General features: G+C 39.6%; 1 protein-coding gene across 10 annotated transcripts in view; it reads left to right on the top strand.

The window, feature by feature from the left end:
- ITPR2 (inositol 1,4,5-trisphosphate receptor type 2) overlaps positions 1-15,228 on the top strand; it is a 273,831-nt gene that overhangs the window by 42,440 nt on the left and 216,163 nt on the right. For 6 of the 10 annotated variants that reach the window (XM_068655998.1, XM_068655985.1, XM_068655979.1 and 3 more), the window contains exons 3-9: positions 2,948-3,063; positions 4,292-4,378; positions 5,089-5,247; positions 10,847-10,945; positions 11,466-11,549; positions 12,821-12,967; positions 14,178-14,273. In XM_068655998.1, the coding sequence (XP_068512099.1) occupies positions 2,971-3,063; positions 4,292-4,378; positions 5,089-5,247; positions 10,847-10,945; positions 11,466-11,549; positions 12,821-12,967; positions 14,178-14,273 (765 nt within the window). In that variant the 5' untranslated portion in view covers positions 2,948-2,970. Of the gene's footprint in view, positions 1-2,947; positions 3,064-4,118; positions 4,203-4,291; positions 4,379-5,088; positions 5,248-9,150; positions 9,170-10,846; positions 10,946-11,465; positions 11,550-12,820; positions 12,968-14,177; positions 14,274-15,228 lie in introns of those variants that run through there. The other 4 variants (XM_068656017.1, XM_068655992.1, XM_068656033.1 and 1 more) reach the window with 4 other exon arrangements.

Here is a 15,228-nt window from a genome sequence, read left to right as displayed (position 1 = left end):
TATTGAAGGAAGATTGACTGCTGTGAAGGGAGGAGGCAATGCAACTGAAGTCGTGATGTGATGATGTGCAATATGAGGCATTTCAGCCAATATATGAGACACTAAATGACAAGTTTGCAGAACCAAAAGCATTGCAGCTTAGGTTGTGTATTAAGAGCCAGCACTGCAGCAGTTAGCTCTGGGGGATGCAGGTGCTGGGAGCAACTCGTGGCACAGTATTACTAGTGGTTTTGGCAGCATTAGCTCTAGATAGCTGTGCTTAGCTGTGCCTGTTTGTACCTGAGAATCCTGCCCAATTTATTTTGCTAAGTAATGAGAGTTCATTTTATGTATTTAGTAAGGACACGGCCAATCTTCATGCTAGATTTCCCTCTCCTCTTGTATTGTGTACAGAGGTGTTCCTATTGTGATTTGGTTTCAGTAACTCCTGACAAATTGTGATGGGTTGGATACATTGAACTGAATCTCTTCTTTCCTGCATTGAAAAGTAATTATGTTGAATTGTCAGTGTTTCAAATGAGAATAAGATCTGCCTTCGTATCTAGCATCTTCTAGAGAGAGGTGTTATGAGTTTGACACTTGAATTTCCATTCAAGGGTGGAACAGATCTAGGAAACTTTCCTCATCATATGTGATGCACAGGACTTCCCACCTGTTGTTGTGGATGGAAGAGTGTAGTTAGCAACTGCAGATGTAAACTCAGTCTAGGAATTAGATGGTGAGTAAACAACATTGTCAAATAGAAGCCATCTGCTGCCAACCTGACAAGGATTAAAAACTCAGGCTGTGATTTCTGATTAGAACTCCATAGCTTCCCCTGTTGACATGTTTATGACAGTAGTGAGTGTATGAGTAGATTCCACAGCATTTAAAAATGACATGCAAGGTTAGTAAATTCAGCAGGGTTACTTACACATTGATCCAGCATATCTGGAACATGTACTTCGTCTGGATGTTGTGGTTGCTCTTTAGTACTGCAGCACCTTTTGCAACAGAGGTGAGGCTGACTGTACAGTGCTGTTGGAAAGGTAGTCTTTTCCAAGAAGATAACAGGAGAGCTGAGGGTAGAGAGAACTGTTTTTAAATTATTCTGTGATATGTGATAGAATATATTTGGTCCCTACCTTTGTAAGACCCCAACACAGAGCATGGAGAAAGGGAGGAAGTTTTCAGAGATTTTTCTCCTCTGTGGGTGAGTTAATTCTCGGAGTGCTTGACACTTAAATATGGAGGGATAATAATTCGGGACCTTCCTTTGGCACCTGCAAATTCCAACCTGTGTCAGGGAACAGTTTTGTATTATAATACACATGCAAGCCTGTATGTTTTTATTAATCTCACAGCAAACCTCTGTTTGCTAATTAATACTTTCCACTCCATTCCTCTGGGGTGTGAAAGGATCATTACCAGCATTTGCTAAAGAAAATGTCTTACAGTCTGGCTGTTAGAGTAATTGCTGCTCAGGACCATGCAAGACTGGGTATCTTTTGTCACTTTAAAAGAAGTCAGATTTGGAGGAACCATTTAACTTAGAGGTTCCTGAGCCACAATTTCCTGGCTGTAGAACTGTCACAGGCCAAAAAAAGCCCATAGTCTTGAGTTAGGGAATATAATAAAATTTAGTTCATTGCCAATTAACATTAACAATTGAACAGGCACTATGGGAAGCACCCCACAGCTCTCTTTTTGCCTGGTCTCTTGGAGAACAAAGTGCCTGGGGTGCCATTACTTCTGTCCACACTGTCTCAGCCCTGGTGTCCTCTCAGGAGCAAAGCTGGAGCTGCACGTAGACAGAGGCCATGACTGTGAGGAGAGGTGGGCCCAGCATGGTGGCGCTGGCAACAACCAGGCCAGGCCTGAGGGCCCTTCACCAACTTCCACAGACTCCCTATGCCAATTCTTTTTGTTAGTTTTATGCATTTTGTTTTGGATGGTGGTGTGAAGATGAGCACCATTAAAGACAGTAGGCCATGTTGGAACCTCACGGATACAAATGCCGTGGGATTGTGTTCTTGCTTGGGTCAGTGTACTCTTATTACTGTTACGATGGCTGCTGTTGTTGGAGTGTATTCTTTAGACATCCCACTAATTTTGTCATTAAATGTGAGTATTGTGACAGGAAATGAAGCAAGAGTAATCCTTCCAAGTCCCTGCAGTGAGCACAGTCCTGGCATAAGGCAGTGTGGTAGAGGGCTGCATGGCGGCGGTACCTGGAGAGCAGGCAGGCAGAGGAAAGTCTACAGGGCCGTGCTCTTGCCAGGGCCAGTGAAAACATCTGTCCTCCCACACCATGGCAGAGTGCAATGAAGTTTTGTATGAGGAGCAGCCAAAGCCTTGGAAAGGAGTCTGGTGCAGCGAGGAGCTTTTGACACTCAGCTGTGGTGAGCTGAGTGCTGGGAAGGTGAACATGGAGTTCACTTTCTGTGATGTTGTTGTTTTTACTGCTAGATTTTTTAATCAATCTTAGAGCAGGCACATGCAACAGTGTGTTGACCTTTGTGATAGCTTGCAGCTGAATGTCTATGTAATCCTTTGTGATAGCTGTGCCAAAAGGAACAGGGTAACCAGATGTATGACATACAGAAAGTGAGACAACTGTTTCAGGTTTCCAAAGTCTGCCTTCAGACAACACATCTGTAAATTTGTGCTGCAGCAAAGAGTACTAACAAAGCTGAAGGCAGTCTAGCATACGGGCAGGCTCCCGGCCATGCAGGGGTTGCAGAGGGGTTTCTCAGGGGGGAGTGTGTGATGCATCAAAGGGTTTTTGGTCAACTCAGATATACCACCCTGTTTATGGTATTCCTTCAATCAAACTGTTTTCTGACTGTGCTTGAACATTGTCATAACCAAGACATTTCTGGAAAAAGAAAATCAACCAAAGCATACTTACAAATGAAGGAAGTGTCTTTCAACACTACTTATGAGTATTTATTTCAATCTTCTACAGACTGCCTTTTCAAGGTGTGTCCTATGAACCGATATTCAGCCCAGAAGCAGTACTGGAAAGCCAAACAAGCCAAACAAGGAAACCATACAGAAGCAGCACTGCTGAAGAAACTTCAAGTAAGAGACATCTGTATTTGCAATCTTATCTCAATCTGCAGGCTGTAGAGTAACAATAGAGTGAAAAACAATAACAAGTGCCTTGGGAACCATCATGATGGGTATTATGCCACAGCAGCAGCCTTCTCCTTTCTTAGCTCTCCTACCTCCTGACTGGCATTTATTGCCCCAGCCCTGGTTTTTGTCTTGCTTTAGGCTGTGGTTTCATTTGGACTAGGGGCTGTGCCTTTGTGCTATCAAGCTTCTGAAAGCTATAATACTTGCTTATAAAGTTAAAAATGGAGTTAATAGAATCAAGAATGGGTCCTGGTTTAAATCATGTGATTATTTTAGAACTCCTTTACAGGAGCTGGGCAGAGGGATGGACAAAAAGGTGCTGTCCATGCTTCAGTCTGGAAATTCCTCAGAGTTGCAATTGTCTTTGCTTTCAGACTAGATTATTCTTTCAAGAACTGTTTGGGCAGATTGAATGTTGCATCAAAAACAAGACATGCACGTTGAGGAGCAAATCTGGCACTGAAAAAGAGCTGGCCTGATGTTATAATTGGGTGCATAAGACTAAGTGAAACAATTCTATCAAATGTGGTTGCTACCGTTTCATGTCCAGTTGAGAGGTTGTTGGTACATCCTGTTAAAAAATGCAATAAAGGCACATGGTGTGTGGCTCAAGCTCTACAGAGGAATTGGAGCAAGTTGAAATTTCATTCTGTGGTTGTGTTTGACCCAGACAGTCATGGTTGCCCTTACTCTTGCAAAATGTGATCTACTGGTTTTGTTCTATTATGCAATATATTAAATACACAATTTATATACAAAGCGTTTGTATGTATTTACAAAACAAGTAAAAATAATGCTGACAGGGAGAAGGTATCCATAGGCCCTTCTTTTTCCTCCGTTAAGATGAAAATAAAGCACCTGGAACTATTTTTCTGGTTTGAAAATGTTTAAAATAGCATGCTTGGTAGGGTGTGTTAGCATGCATTTCAGGTGCGGTCAATAAATTGTGAATGAGTTTCTATTTTGGGTAATAAAAACCAGAATGATGTCAGGTGATTATTGTTCAGAAAATCATGCTGCAGGAAGAGAGGGGCACTAATTTTTTCAGTACGACAGTGCTTGCAGGAGACATTTTTAATATGGTGCTATTTCCTTTTTACACTATCTGTTCCATTAGCTGAATTCAGACATTAGTTTTGTAGAATTTAAAGAAATGGTAATTCTTTTGCAGCATGCAGCAGAACTGGAACAAAAGCAGAATGAAAGTGAGAACAGAAAGCTGTTGGGTGAAATTGTAAAATACAGCAATGTCATACAGGTAAACCTATTAAAATACATCTGCCTTCTCTCAGAGCTGAAAAGGAAACAGTTGTTTCATTTCAAGGGTATGGTGAAAATGAAACTAACCACAGTAATCTGGATTGTCAAAGCTTGGGTAAACAGAACTTGGTAAAGTTTACACTATTGTGTTTTTCTGTCTGATTTAAAGACCACCAGAAGTACTACATATTCATGTTTAAATGATGTGCTACAATATACCTTTTATGTGTAATTTTTGTTGTAGTCTAGAATCTGAATGTAAATATATATATCTTTATATTATTACATATATTATTTATATATTTTCAAGATTTATTTCAAAATCATACTGTAGTGGTGCTGTGCAGTTCCCTTTAAAACACTGAAGTAATTTGTATTTTGTGACATATAAATGAGACAGAAGTTATGTTCTTAAGTGCAGTACAACTTCCTTGTGAAGTTCCTGAACATAACACTAGTATTGATCCTGGCTCTGTCTGTGTAGTACATGTTGTAAAACTGATCAAGGTGTAATTCTGTCAGTCTGTTATATAGCATCTGTTTTCCTAAACTGCAGTATACTTTGGGAACTCTCTTCTAGTTTTATTTTGTCTTTGCTTATGTATGTTATGAAAAATCACTATGGTATGAAATCCCGTGCCTGCTCTTTAACTGAGGGTGGAAAAGGAAAAGCTATACTAATTTTTTAAAATTGTTATTTGTTCACAGCTACTGCACATAAAAAGTAACAAATACCTCACAGTCAATAAGAGATTGCCAGCTCTGCTAGAGAAGAATGCTATGCGAGTGTCTCTGGATACTGCAGGGAATGAGGGATCTTGGTTTTATATACAGCCATTCTGGAAACTAAGGAGTGAAGGTGACAATGTACGTGGAAATACTGAATGTATAAGAGGGAAAAGGCAGAAAATTTCCAGAGGATGCATGGTTTCTTTGCTACTAGCATAAATTGTTCAGGAAACGAACAAACAAAAAAACAGTAGTTTGGGCTATTAGCTTTTATATCTAATTAGAAGTTTTACCAAACTATATGGTCTGGAATCTGAAATGTTGCCACATTCATTTGAGCCTCTGCTGACCTATGTTTGGGCAGTTTTGCGAAGTCCACCTGTTATATGCTGGTTTACATTAGATGAAATGCATTGGTATATTTTTGTTTTTCCTTTTTTCTTTATTTAAGAGCCTTTAGGGTCTAACTAAACTCTCAAAACTCTCAATTCTGGGCAAAGTTCTGTGAAAAACTCAGCAGAGAGTGTCTCTAGAAGATATGCAGGTTCCTTTAAATCTATCCCCTCTTAGCACAAGAGTGGCTTCTGTGACTAAAACTGGTTTTTGATTTTCGGGTGGGTATTTTCTGGGTAGGTTCTAGTGGGAGTGCTGTGTATTGGTAAGAGGAAGAAAGCACGGGAGAGCTCTTTGCTACAGATCTGAGATCTGCACCTTGAGATCAAAATTCAGTCAGCTGTGGCTTGTTTAAGAGCCCACTGTGGAAAATTCACATCCACATCTGAGAAGGCTACATGGTGTACTTGTATGGGTTTTTTTTGGGGACCTGTCTGGGAATGTTTGGCCACTCTCCCTTGTGAAGCACTAAGTGAAAGAGCCCTCACAGAATCACAGACAGGAATGCCTGTTTTCTCATGTATTTTCTTTCTCTCATTAACTTTGTGGTTACCCAGCTCTTGGGATGCTGTCCAGGATGAGTGTGGTTGCTTGCAGTTCCTTTTGGCAATATGTTGTGAGGAGGGGAAGGATTGTATTCCCAGCTAATGGTCAGAGTCCACTGAAGTCATAGTCTTTCCCTGTTATATGTAGCAATCAGAAGGTATGTGGACGCCTCTTCATGGTCTTCCAGCTAGGCAAGAGAAGTATTGTGGATCAAACGTTAAGCTGATAATTCCTTTCCTTCTTTGGAAAGAAAAGAAGTGACTTACTGCTTTAAGGTTTTGGCTTAATTTCTTAGAATACCACCAGTTCAGCATCTTCTTAATTTTTCACTCCTGGGAAATAAGTGCGTGTCATGCTTTCCAGAGTGAAGACCTGGGGTTCTCAGTGTGATCTGCAAAGCCATCACAAGCCCTTACACTTAGAGCAGAATGATCAAAATGAGGTCTTAAAAGTCATCTTCAGTGTTTTAGAGTTTTGACTTAATTTGACACCAATGTGGACGCATAAGAAATGTGAGGGTTGGGAAGCTGTTTTGCATGGAAAGTTTACATATCACTGTAGCATCACACTCCACAGGTGGATCTCTGCTGATCTCTCTCCTATTTTGTTCCCTATGAGGCCATGTTTAGTGGTATCTGTATTAAAAAGGCTGCCTGGGAAACTGTCAGATTTCCTCCTAACTTAATAGCCTATTTTGGAAATTGCCTGCTGCTCATTTTCTGTCACCAGATATGTTCCATTTCAGAGCTGAGAGCTCTCAGTTATATTTTACATGGGGAAGTCTCGAGACCCAGGTTTTTCTTCCTCTTTCTAGGCCCAAAGAGATCTTGATAATTTTCTTTGCAAACTTCCACTGCTAAATACTAGACTTCAGTAGCCTCTCAGAAGTGGTCTGACAGGTTTCCCCTCTCAGACTCATAAAGCAGGCAGGTGCTATTCAGGGGGACAGGAGTAGCAAGCGATGTGAGAGGTCTTTCATTTGCCCCTCACAGGTCAAGAGGGGCTCCAGCCTTGTACCCACCCCTTCCCTCTCAGTTGCTCACAGAGGTGCCTGTTAAAGGACTAGTTTCTGGAGGACACACATAATGAAATACCTGATACCTCATAAGCTGGTGTCACTTTACCCACCCACTAGGTTAGCTTTTAAAGTGTTTAGATTTTATTTATTTGTTACAGTTTTCTTCTTTCTCAGCACAGGGAATTAGCTTGGTATATCAGGCCCTTACTCTGTTTACTCTCTTTAGGAACTTCTTTCTCCTTTTTTTTTTTTTTTTTTTCCCCCTTCTATTTTCAATTTCTGTGCTATAAAAGGAAATTCCCCAGAGAAAATAAATTTTAGAAAGTTTTTACAGAATCTGTCTCTAGAATGGTAGAAGTGAATGTTGAGAGCTTAGGTGACTGCAACTGTGTCAGGGAACCCAGGCAAGGTAGATCCAAAAGAAAACGAAGTGGTTTTGTGTAGGGGAAACTGATATAGGAAGTCATGTAAGTGACTTCTCTGGTAAATCATTGTGGCTGTGTAGCATTGTGAAGTGTTTTAAAAAATATTTTTCTGAGGAAAAAAAAAAAGAAAAAGGAAAGCTTAGCTTCTACAGCAACTGGTTCATTATGCAAATAATGAAAAATATTGCAAAAAATTTACAGTAATTGGCATAACTCTGCAATGTTTTTTGCATGTCTCAGTTCTCCTTCAGTGGGAGATATGAGAGATTAAGGCCAGAGCAGGTTCCACTTAGGCTGAAAAGCAAGATTTGCAGTGAGAGCAGGTTAGCTTTATGTGGGATTCATTTTTGCTTGTCTGCCATTTTAGTTGTTTGAAAACTTGATCTTGCAGCATGACAAGGGAATTGTTGGTCTCAGACTTTGGGAATGGCCAGCCATCCATGAGAAAATTCTGCTAATTCTCCCAGTCTTTGATATATGTCAGCAGTATGATTGCCAGATGTGCATATAACACAAAAGTGATGAAGGTGGAGCAGCAGAGCCTTCAGTGTGCCTGGTAACGTACCTGAATAATTAGTCCAAACTGAAATCAGTGCTCCTTAATCTTAACAGCTCATACAGCTCCTGGTGATGGGCAGTCCTTGTGCTGTATCATAACTGCACTAGAGTATTCAGTCTGACTTCTTGGTTACAGGGTAGATGTAGCTGTTAGAGCAATTCTGTGACTGCGTATAAATTCAGTCAATCCACCTAAGTGATGCCAGACCTGATATCCCATCTAGAAGCCAAAGCAGTGGGTTTTGGATGTGGCTCTTCCTAGTTTGTGTGGCCTCACCACCAAGTCACAGGCAACTAGGGTTGAATAAATTTAGAAGAAAGTTGCTGCATCAAAGACTGAAGGACCTTGGAGGTTTATCTTGAATTCAAAAGCTGAATGCTCATTGGTTTCAATGTGAAATTCATCATTCTCTGGAATTTTATTATCTAGACCAGAAAAAACAAGAGTTTTGTCAAATGAATTGGGAATTAAATTCTCAAGAGCTGTGTGTCAGATACACACAGGGTTTCAATTGGGAAGGATTTTTTAAGGATTTAATTTGTATGTCTGAGGAAAGAGTCCAAGCAACCAGTCAAGCTATTAGCTGACTGCTGGTTTGCAGCATGCTATGGCTGGCTGTGCCTATGGGTAGCTAAGGAAAAGAAGAAAGAGCTGGTGTTAAGGTTTTGCTCTGAAAAATTAAAATTGAGATTGTGTTGTGTTCTCTTCAATAATCTCCACAAAGAATAATTCTACAGGCAGAAATGTGGGCATGCGTGCACATGAGTGTGCTCTGTCTCCATTGCCTTGGGCATGCAGGGACATTAGTTGGAGTCAGAAGTGAACTGGGTGGGGTATTTGGGCATGGGTATTGGATAGGAGGAATTCAAAAGAGCAGACTTGCAGCTTGCCAAAAGCTGTGATGTGTAAGAAAAAAGGATTCTCTCTTCACTTTGCTTTCATTTTCTATATTGCTAGAGGAGGATGTACAGGAAACTAGCAGTCTTAAACTATCTCTGTCCCTTCCTTCCCTACTGCTAATGGAGGTCAGAAACAAGCAGAAAAAGAAGAAAGTAGAAGAACATGGGATATCTCATTGCTTCCATGGCAACTGACAGAGCTGGCCAGAATTGAGGGCAGGTCAGTGATGTGGACTTAAAGCAGGTTAGGAGATTGAGACTGAAACTATGACTGCACATAACAGTTCCTTCTGTGGAGCAGAGTAGCTGTGTAGTTCTCCTTTCTACTGGTTGCCTCCATGATAACCACAGGAAGCATTAAAAGATATCTTACCCTTCGTCTGTTTTTATTTTTTTAAATAGGATGCTCAATGATGTGCTGTTCTCTCACTGTTATTATTGTCCAGGTGTACTTTCAATAATTTTGAAGTCCTGATTCCGCTTTGCAGGATGCAAGCCTGATGTTTTTTTGATTAATGAATTGTCTGGTCTTAACTTCTTAAAACGGGCTGTAAGTAACATCTGTGTGAAGCATGGCATGCAGGAATGTATTGTATAAGTAAGGTTCTGTAAAGGCACCCTGTCATCATTTTTTTTGGTTCCATTAGTGAACTTTTCTTATTACTTAGACCAAATAGGATTGTTACATGTAGTCTGAGCATGATGACACTGTCTTTTGCTACCGTTTATTTTAGCTGTGTTTGTAAAGAACAGAAAACCTTTTTTTTCACCCACTGCAATAAGTGGACCAAATTCATCTGCATTGAAGTTACATAAGTCTGGATTGGGCTCTGCTGATCAATGCAGAAAAAACATTTTTATTTACATGTGTTCCAAAAAAGCATGGCTTCTGCAGCATTTCATATAGCAAAAATCACATTTAGCCACTTCTTGCCTTTGTGTGTGTGCACTTAAAATTGCTGGGAACAACATAACAAATCAGGACCAATGCCAACCAATTTGTGTGTATTCATTTTTTTCCCCCCCTCCTAGGTGTGAACTGAATTCCTCATATGCATATCTCAAGGACTTTTTAGGTCAGAGACATTTTCATATATTTCTTCTCCTTGTCTATATAACTAAGTAATTCCAAGGGCACAGGAATTTGCTTGCAAGGAGTCTAGGACTTCATCTTGTAGAGTGAAGATCTCTCAGCTGCTGTATCCAGTACCTGTGCTGAGCACCAAACATCATTTAGGGAGTAACAGGAAAGGGGATAGAGTGTGTTCACCTCTCTGAATTTCCAGTGGTCTATGTTCCTTACTAGTTTGCAGTTCTGTAGTCTGAATCAGAGAACTCCTGAGCCTGTCCTGACATTTGCCAGAAGATGGCACACAAAATGGGGAGTCATTGGGCTAAAAAAGCCTTTTCACAGGCAATTTCTTAAGGCTTTTGTGAAATGAAAAACATTGATGGAAGATGCTGGTTGACAGCAACAGAGGGAAAACAATCCTATCTTACTACAGGTTGTTTTCTGAGTTTTCTCTGCATTTTGGCTGGGAGTATATATGGGATAAATAGTACTTAATGCAAATTGTAGATTAACTGATCTGCTCCTGGAATTCAGAGGTTCATATATCCATTTCATGGTCTTGAGTTTCTGCTGAACTGGGTGACATGCTTACTGAGAATGCAAGGACTCATTAGTGTCAAGTTTCAAACCCAAGCAACTGCAGAGGTGCGCATGAACAGAACTGGCCAATAAAGAGATTCCATGTGTGTGTGAATTGTCTGCAGATAAGTTCACCAAGTGCCATTCCTAGAGCATGCATTTGAGTCACTTTTTAAAAATGCAACATTATTTCATTTTATTGGATAATTACATAGGCCAAAATTATGTTTTATTTCTGACTTCCAGGTTGTTGTGGGAGATAAAGTTGTACTGATGCCAGTCAATGCAGGGCAGCCTCTGCATGCTAGCAACATTGAACTTCTAGATAACCCTGGCTGCAAAGAGGTGAGTTGATTGGGGGACAGGTAATTGTCAATCTGAGATGTATTATGCCCTGTGGTATAATACCAGAACCCCAGCATAGGTTCAGTACCAGTTTAATCATGTTTAATCATTGGTTCCAGCTTGGCCTCAAAAAAAAAAAAAAGATGAAATGTACTTATTCTTGGCACAAATTTTCCTGTCTCTGAGAGTTTCATGTGGTTTGTATGAGTTTCTGAAATGCTCACTGGTATGAGCAAGAGTAAGTCCTCCTCCAGAAGCTATTCAGGTTGTCTTTGGGTGATTGTAAATAGACAGAATAGCATTTTGCCCACTGAATCTTCTCCAACATCGACATCATTATGAAGTATTGAGAGCTTCAGGATCCATGTTTGGTACTGTATGTGTCTGTAACTAAGCCATGTTCCCTGCTACCCTGAGAGTGGTGTGTTCTTCTAGAAGAATAGAATGCTTTTAAAAAAAAAAAAAAAAAGACCAAACCCAACCAACCCTTATAATTCTCCACTTGTGTTTTTTCTCAAAGGTAAATGCTGTCAACTGTAACACAAGCTGGAAAATAACTTTGTTCATGAAGTTCAGTAGTTACCGAGACGATGTACTGAAAGGAGTAAGTATAATATATTGTTATTATTTTTGAATTTCAGAAATCATACCTTATTTGACTGTATAGAAATATTAGTTCTCTAGTAAATAAAATAAAACTGAGAACTTCATGGAACCATCAAAGATCCCTTACTACTGCCCTACACCAGCCAGAGTATTTTTCCTTTGTGTTGCTATCTTACCCAGTGGAATTGCCTGGATCGTGAACTTCCAGCCTCTTCCCCCTTCCAGGGACAACTGAGGATCCTTGAGAAACGATGAAGTTCAAGCCCAGAATGATGAGTGCTCTGTACAGAATAGCTGTGATGTTTTAGTTCAGGCCAAGATGCTAAAAGCAGGTATAACAAGGTACAGAAGAGAGTGAAGTATGAAAGATGACAATAGCTGTAATAAGACAATATAAGCTGATGGATTGCACAGCTTTGTGTCTCCAGATCACTTATATTTTCATTAGGAATAAATTTCTTTTATTCTCGCTTGTACCTTAATAAGTCATTAACAGCTGTCTGTTTTGGGTAGGTATTGAGGGTATCACTAGGTTTTGAGGAAGAATTTGAAAGGGTGTATCTGTGTAGACCTATTTGGGCATAGTGCTTCAAGCTCTGGGGAGATGTAGAATGAAACAAAAATAATGCCAATGGAATAGAGCCTGTCTTGTGACAGGGAAGCCTGAGAAGAGGCTGGAGTTGGGGAATGAGTCGTGGAAAGTCTGAGTGGATGAAGGAAGGTGACAGAGGAGGCTTTGAGATTTCTTGAGCCTACCAAAGCATATGATACTAATGCCCCTGTCAGAACAGGTCTAGTGAGGGTTAGTGAGGTTTGGCTCTCTAGTATAGAATGTATTACAGGAACAATGAAAGGAACTATGAGCTATGACGTATAGCTGTACTGTGCCTTCACAGAAAGCTGTTTTCCCTAAATATCGCTAGATAGATCATAAATGAAAAACCCATTTAGTAAAGTTAGCTAAAATTAAAAATCACCTTTGGGTTAACTGTTATATGCTGTTTGTTATAGTGCTCTGAATCAAGTTGTATTTTCATAAAAGCACATGGATGTCATGCAGGAATGAATTACTGCATTTTATACTAGATTTCCAGACTCAGTGCTGAGGTTATATATTCTGCACTTGGTATCTGCTCTGGCAACAGGAAACTAATAAACATTTGCTTAGCATTAACTATGATGGCATCACTGAAGCTAGTACAGATATAGAGGATGAGTTCAGCAGCTTTCCATACCACTTAATAATGCTTCTTTTTCGTATCACTTTAGGGAGATGTTGTTAGGTTGTTTCATGCAGAACAAGAGAAGTTTCTGACCTGTGACGAATATGAGAAGAAACAACATATTTTCCTTCGTACTACATTGCGTCAGTCAGCTACCTCTGCAACAAGTTCTAAGGCACTGTGGGAAATAGAGGTATTTTTTTGCTTTTTATAAATATTTTAGTACGTGAAGGCCAGGGTTCAGTGAAAATACTTAACCACAACGTGAATCATTTATAGCCTCTTGATATCGTCATACATCTCCCCGTATCTATTACTATTTTATGAAGTTGGTGTAGGATGTACACTGAAGAGATGCTTTATTGCTGTGAGCGTGTGGAGAGAGGATGTTTTCTTACTATATTTAGCTGTACTGAAATGACAAAGGGTCAAATTCAGACCTGATGTAAATGGTGCAATTTTTCAAAGCCAATAGAATTACATTCACATATCCTGAGTTCTGAGTGCTTATATTTGAGTTCATGTGCAATATAGGAAATTGAAATTGATGATGACTGACAACAAATCTCGTAAACATGAATGAGTCTATTCTTCTGCAACAGGGCACATCAACATCTGTTTAGTTAGGCTGAATAAGGTTGTCTTTGAATGGGTGTGATTTTCAGATGATTAGCAGATACATTATTGTTTAACTGAGGAACGTTAGAAACTGGTATGTCTCGAACTCTTGCCATTGTAGTAATGTAACTCCTGTGTCCAAAAGTTCTTAGGTGTTGAACTAATTTTGTGCATTTAAAACAAAGAGCTCCTCACTCAGGCAAATGGTAAATTTTGCCTTCATTTTTTGGTAAGAACTATATTAAATATGCAGAGTATATTGTACTTATAGTTATTTTAGATTACTTTACCCCTTATGAGAGACAGGGACTGGTGGATTTGAAGATAGCAAATGACCTACAGGTCAGTCAAATTTTTAAAGAAGTAACTTGGGGTATTTAAATTGATACGGAGATATTTAATCACTTGAAAGAAAATTTATCAGAAGTCCCCAGTGTTATCAAAAATGGAGCTGGTATAAACGGTTAAACACTGTAAGAGTTGGAGTTTTGCTTTTAAGTAGTACTTTAGTTATTTAAAGCAAAATTTGGCTCATCATGTTTGCAGTAAGTAGATGAATGAAAATCTGGAAAGTAAGATGAGTCATTTTTCTGGCATCTAGTGAAAAATAAATGTAATGAGTTGTTATCTATGGTGGGCTTAGTGTGAACACAGAACTCCTTTTTTGTGTTAGACTGTTTGTAATTATGTAGTTTACATATTTTTATTTGGAATGAGCTGTAAGAAATAACGGTGATCCAAGTATGATCTTGAGAAGCATGATTAAAAATATGTACTTCTTACAGGTTGTCCATCATGACCCTTGCCGGGGAGGGGCAGGACAGTGGAATAGCTTGTTTAGATTTAAGCATTTGGCAACTGGAAACTACTTAGCTGCAGAGGTAAGAATGTCAATTAAACAAGGGATTGTCCTACTAATTCAGAACCACTGAATAGGTCCAGAACCACTCGTAGTTCCACAATGTAGGTCTCTGAAAAGATCCCACACAAGGTCTGGATGTGGACAACAGGATGTGCAGTGCCGTGTCACTCTTTATTGCTGTATTCAAGGGTTGCAAGGACAATTTTCTGAGCTACAGTACACTGGTAGGTGAGTTCAAGACAACATCTAACCTTAATTTCAACTGTGCTGTTGAATCTTTAATCTACTGTTTGTTGTCATGGTGCTAAGTCAGTCATCACTGTTACATACGCATTTATGTTTAAAATCGTTGGATTCATTTCTTTCTCTGCCCTTGTTTGCCCTTGATTTTTGGAGTGCTGTTGTGCTCACTCAACTATTCTTCTTTGCTGGCTCAGACAACCACGTAGAAATTAAAGCTTTTAAGAGTGGAACTGAATGTAATCATTGAGCCTGATCAGAGAAGTGCAAACACTAAAGCAGACGCTCTAGACTACTGTAATTCAGTCATCATTCCTTTTTTCTCTTGCAGGCTCTAGACTTCTTGAAAAAATATTTCTGTTGTATGGATCTCACTGTGTTGGTCTCTTCAAACCAGCATGTAGCCCAAGGCATCTTTTTGATCTGTAGAAACTTGGGAAAAAAGAACCTGTCCCGTGTTACGTCATGACTTTTGGTGTCATTCTAGTGTGCTGTGATTCATGTGTTCTGCAGTTGCACGCTTGTCTTTTGACTAAAAATAGGAACTAAAAAAAGGTTTGAAGAAACTTTTGCCCTATTTGAGGGAATAGGAGGTCCAGGAAGAGGAGGAGATCTTCCAGATTTTCTGATTATTATTTGGTACTTTATGTAAAGGCAAAATAGTGTTGTGACTCCCCAAAACAGCAGCGTAATATTCATAATGTTTTTTAGGACACATATTTGTCCTTAAAGAT

Source organism: Anas acuta, chromosome 1 (genome assembly GCF_963932015.1).
Source record: "Anas acuta chromosome 1, bAnaAcu1.1, whole genome shotgun sequence".
Lineage (NCBI taxonomy): Eukaryota > Metazoa > Chordata > Aves > Anseriformes > Anatidae > Anas > Anas acuta.
This window is presented reverse-complemented; position numbering and strand designations above follow the sequence as displayed.